A 4,886-nucleotide genomic window follows, 5' to 3' on the forward strand; every position below is an offset into this window, starting at 1 on the left:
TTTCAGCTCCATCACTGGTATTCAGTCCAAAGTTATAAAACCAGATTTTCCACAGGGTGCTTTCTCCAACTGGGCCTCACCGGGTGGCAACATTTCGCTCATGGAAATCTGTCGATCTGTACCCCTCTGCTTTATAGGACGGAGGAGTCTGTGCACATAGGAGTCACCGATGATCACAGATATTTTCTTCACATGAAGATTCCAATCCTGCAGTTTCCTCTGTGTGTTGGGGTCTCTCGTTGGAGTGCAGACCTGTCGTTCTGGTGAGGATGGTGAGGAAGGAAGACAATAAGAGGAGGAGTCCTCTGTTATTCTTGTTTGGAGGCAGGTCTGCACACAAGGTTTCAATCTGTGTAGGTTTGTGAGTGTAACTCAAAGCTGTATTGTTTCAGTGAGGGGTTGACACGGTTATTCAGCTGTGTCGTTTCCCTGCTCACCTGTGGCTGTTGTTCTGGTTTACTGGGTGTGTCACTGCTGGTGTGGTAGCTGGATTCCAGTCTGCTAGCTCGGCTATAACCACCGCCTGGTTCTGGTCCAACGACTTGGGCTGGAGACGGCGGCCCAGGTTCCGTTTCTCCCAGGATGCTGCCATCTCAAAGGGGCCTCTCTAGAAAACTGAAAACAAATTTTAAACTCATACTCTATGCTTTGGTTATAATAGTCATGAAGGATAAAAATTGATCTCTGAGCTGAGTTTTTAGCATCTCCTCAATTAGAGTCTGTGTCCTTCTATTGAGATAGCTGGTTTAATCAAAGTTACTAAATTTGTGGTTATTTTTATTCAGAGATTGATGATAACGGTCTTCTGAAACATTTTTCTGATGATCAACCGCTTTAATAAGTCTGTAAATTTTGCAAACTTTAATAAAAAAAAGTGTGGATCATCCGATTGTACTCTATTCCTCCGAGGTTCAGCTCTTTCATTCAGGGTGGATTTTACATACCGTTTGTCTCTGGCCACTCCTCGTTAAAATCTCCGATCTCCACCAGTCTGTACAAGGTAACAGATCATGTTGTTTTTTCATGTTAGGCTTCTTCTGGGTTAGGCCTTCCTGTTGCTCATGGTGGAAGATGGGTGCCTTTGTTGACCTAGGAGGGATAGCTGGAGACAGGTATTCTGAAATTGCCTTCTTTATTTTTTTTAACGTAATTTGAGATGGGCTACGTAAAAGGTATTTGCACATACCAAGGCAACTCTTTGGATTCCCCGTCCATAAACATCCGACAGTTCTGAAACATGGTTTTTTCCACACAGAGGATGGGAGAGGAGGAGGGGTGAGGAGGGGAGAGCTGGATGGGGAGGGTTCTGTGGGTTCATAAAATGGAGGTGGTCTGGTCTGATGGATTCCTCAAGCAAACGTGTCCGGTGGCAGTTTTATTTTCACCTAAATAACATTTGGGTGGGAGGAATCGGATCCACCGCAAGGCTTCTTTTTAAACAATTTTTCCCCGTTGTTGTAGCCGTTAACTTTTTAAGTGTCATGAGGGACTGGTTGTCTTGCATACTGGGCTGCGGAGCAACCCAGGCCTGCAAGATGGCATTGACAGTGGGCTTGTTGGTGTGCCATTTCTCCTTGTCCAAAGCCATCTGCACACGTGCAGGCTGAGGTGGGTAAAAGTATTTTCATTCTGAAATACATACAAAACAAACAAAGCAATGGAACAGAAGAGGCTTCTACTGAGCTTGATGCTGACTCAGCCATAGCATCCCCAGGTTCAGTGCTCAGGTATCTGTGGTTTTTAATGCATGCAAATTAATTAGAGCCAAGAGAGATGAAAAAACCAAAATACAAGGGGCGAACATCTCTGACATACAGCAACATATGTGGCTGACTGTTATGAGTCCAGGGTTAGGGTTTCTCTGTCAGATCAAAGAAACAAATCTTTCTTAATATGCTATTGATCCAGTTAGGTCAAGCACTCACCTCGCTCTCAGGCGTTTTACATCTAATGATGGGTTGGACAGTGGGACCCCACATTCTCCTAGGAAGAACTTGCCCCTGTCATCGCTGCCAGCAATTTGATTTTGCAAGGACACTGGACGGATGTTCCTAAAATAGCAGTCCAACAACTGCAGAGAAAAAAAGGAATCAATGTTAAATATCTCATAAAATCAATTCACAAGGTGCCTATAGAGCAAGAAGAGAGTCGCTGCTGAGAATGAATGACTTACTTGTTCTTCCTGGCTGGTTATCTTCAAGTTACCACTCAGCTCAACACCATCAGCTACTGCTTTCCGCGCCATCCAGTCCTCTACCTGTGTATGTAAAAAAAAAGGTGTTGGAGCTTAAAGAAATACAGACTTACATCAGCTGTCATTTCACTTATCGTGCACTTTGGTTGTTGGTGGCGCACTTACACAAAGTTCTTGAACAGCATTTCCTGTCAGTCCATGTTGTAAAATCAGGATGGCCTCGCAGTACTGTCTGAAGGTAGTCATTGCATATGTGGGGATGCAATCACCGCCTGAAAGTCTTGCGTGGAAATATTCAATATCCTTCTTGGCCACGGCAAGAATTTCCTTCTTATCAGACCTATTGCAAATGTGACAGAGGTAAGACATTATTGAAAGTTTGTATGTGTCATCCAATATGTGGAAGTGGCAATAAGGTCATCATACCTCGCTGTTGGCACAACTGTCGAAAACGCTTGGGGACTGTTCGTGATGATAAATCCACGTGTTTGAAGGCGAGTGCAGAGTTTAATGCAAGATTCTTCATCCTTGCAGTACTCCTGGAGCTCTGAGAAGTTCCAGACTCTACCTTCATTAGAAAACAGCTTCTGTGAAGCAATGGCTCTGGAAGCTTCTTCCTCACATTCCTGTGGTGTGCAGTCTTTCAGGCACACTCTGCTCAGGTGTGTGCGAATGGACTGTTGCGGCTTTTTACAAAGCAGGCAGTAGACAATGTTTCTCTCCATCTTGTTTGCACTGTAAATACAAAGAGTGAGAGGCAGAAAGTGAGAGAGAAAAACTGCATATCAATTTAGTTTATTTTGATAGTATGAGAAAACAAACAAAGAACAACAACAATACATCCACACACAAACTTTGCTTCCATCCCACCCCCCCAAAAAAACTTAAAGAAAAAAAAGTTTTAAAACAAGTTTTAAAGTTTAAAAATGAGGAGAATGGCACATGCAAGTTTTACATGTTCAACCTGTCACGGCTGCCGAGGCGAGCCGTGTGGATTTAGAAGGAGGACCCAAGATGCAGGCAGTGGATGAGATACCGGTGGTTTTATTTACAGAGGTGTAGAAGCAAACAAACAGTGGGGCATAACAAACAACTAAAGACACCTAAACTGGGAGAACTAAAATAACAGACCTGGGAGCATATGACAACGGATGATGAATAGCAGAGAGACGCAGACGAGGAACAGGACTCCGTGGAACACAGGGTAACAGACTGACACGGAGTTACACAGACTGACACGGAGGAACACAGACGAACCGGCAACAGGCAGGAGAACACACAGGGCTTAAATACACACACCAGTAATCAGGGGTTGAGAGACAGGAGGGCAACACAGCTGGGAGGAATCTGGGCTGACGGGACAGGGGAAACGTAAACTGATCACACTCACATACGACGCGGACCTTCACAATAAAACAGGAAACTTGCATTAAAATATTCATTAAAATACCTCATTTGTAGATACCATCATTTTGTAGACCGCGGCTGAATACCCGCTAACTAGCTTTAGCATCCAGCTTCACCACGAGACAAAGAAATCACCCAAACACGCATAAATTCCAATCCAGGCAGAGAGACATACGCATAAATAAATCACTTTCAAACCGGGAGACGCTTAATATCCACTAAATAGCTTTAGGTGCCGAACATGACCACGACAGACAAAGAATCACCCAGTCACATGAAAAAAATCGCGATCGCCAAGATACACATACAAAGAAAAAAATCACTTCGCTTCTTACAAGTTTTAATTACAAACGATACCTCTGGTCCAAGTGCTAACCACACCATCATTTTGTAGATACCTCATTTGTAGATACCATCATTTTGTAGACCTCGGCTGAATACCCGCTAACTAGCGTTAGCATCTGCCGAACATGACCACGACAAAGAATCACCCAGACACATTAAAAAATCACTTTCAAAGCTAAATTTTAAACCGGAGAGAGAGAGATACACTTACCTTGTCAAACCTTACACTGTTGTTCCGAATACTTCAGAAAATGACGTTCAAATCTCAATTTCAAAACGTAGGAGAGGTGGACAGATGCATGCGGGTCCAGCATACGCTACGGTGTCTTCTAAGGTCAATTTCAAACTGGAGGAGGGGCGGACTGACGCGCGCCGTTGATAGTGTCATCATTACGTTAATCCGAATAGGCCGCACCACTCCCGGCATACCACTAGAATAAAGGAATTATCGGCCCATATTAACGAAAAATAAGTCCAGTGTGAAACAGTCGCTTGGCGAGCGATCGGGTGGTTTAGCGAGTGTCAGCCTCTTAAGTTTAAGACAAGCCCGGCTGCTTTTTAAGCGACGCGGCGCTAGCTACCCAGCTAGCGTCAGTACACAGGAACTACTTCCGGTAGTTATACAAAATAAAAGCGTCCCCCATTATAATCCGCTATAATGCTCTTATTGTGAAGGGCAAGCGGGACGCCATACTTCCGCTGCAAAATGTATTCTAAACGCTTTTAGGTTGTTTTTTTAACTCACTTTATGTGTCTTCCACAATGTTATTTCCCTTTCCTACAGTGTCTGTTACAAATGCTCAGGCAGGACCAATTAAGTAAATTATGGGATTAGTTATCTCGCGACTTCTTGGACAGCCAATAGCGATCGTCCTTACGTAGGCGTTGACAAAACTGGGCGCGATTGGGAACTGCTTTCTACAAATCGTCAGAGGACAGG

General features: G+C 44.0%; 1 protein-coding gene and 1 long non-coding RNA gene across 2 annotated transcripts; both read right to left on the bottom strand.

Annotated features, from left to right (window-relative positions):
- Positions 1-563: 563 nt before the first annotated feature.
- On the bottom strand, positions 564-1,369 carry LOC146609033 (uncharacterized). Its single transcript, XR_014905130.1, has 3 exons — positions 1,187-1,369; positions 945-1,102; positions 564-615 (listed from the first exon to the last, which is right to left on the bottom strand). It is a non-coding gene; the product is annotated as an uncharacterized LOC146609033 (long non-coding RNA).
- A 48-nt stretch (positions 1,370-1,417) lies between these two features.
- Positions 1,418-2,919, bottom strand: LOC146609034 (uncharacterized). The gene is made up of 5 exons (XM_085348413.1): positions 2,621-2,919; positions 2,360-2,534; positions 2,174-2,257; positions 1,926-2,071; positions 1,418-1,731 (listed from the first exon to the last, which is right to left on the bottom strand). Exons 1-5 carry the CDS (start codon positions 2,917-2,919, stop codon positions 1,473-1,475), a joined length of 963 nt encoding a protein of 320 aa, XP_085204539.1. The 3' UTR covers positions 1,418-1,472.
- Between the last annotated feature and the right edge of the window lie 1,967 nt (positions 2,920-4,886).

Source organism: Diplotaxodon limnothrissa, linkage group LG23 (genome assembly GCF_057381915.1).
Source record: "Diplotaxodon limnothrissa isolate DT_005_m linkage group LG23, D_limnothrissa_male_GT1.1, whole genome shotgun sequence".
NCBI lineage: Eukaryota > Metazoa > Chordata > Actinopteri > Cichliformes > Cichlidae > Diplotaxodon > Diplotaxodon limnothrissa.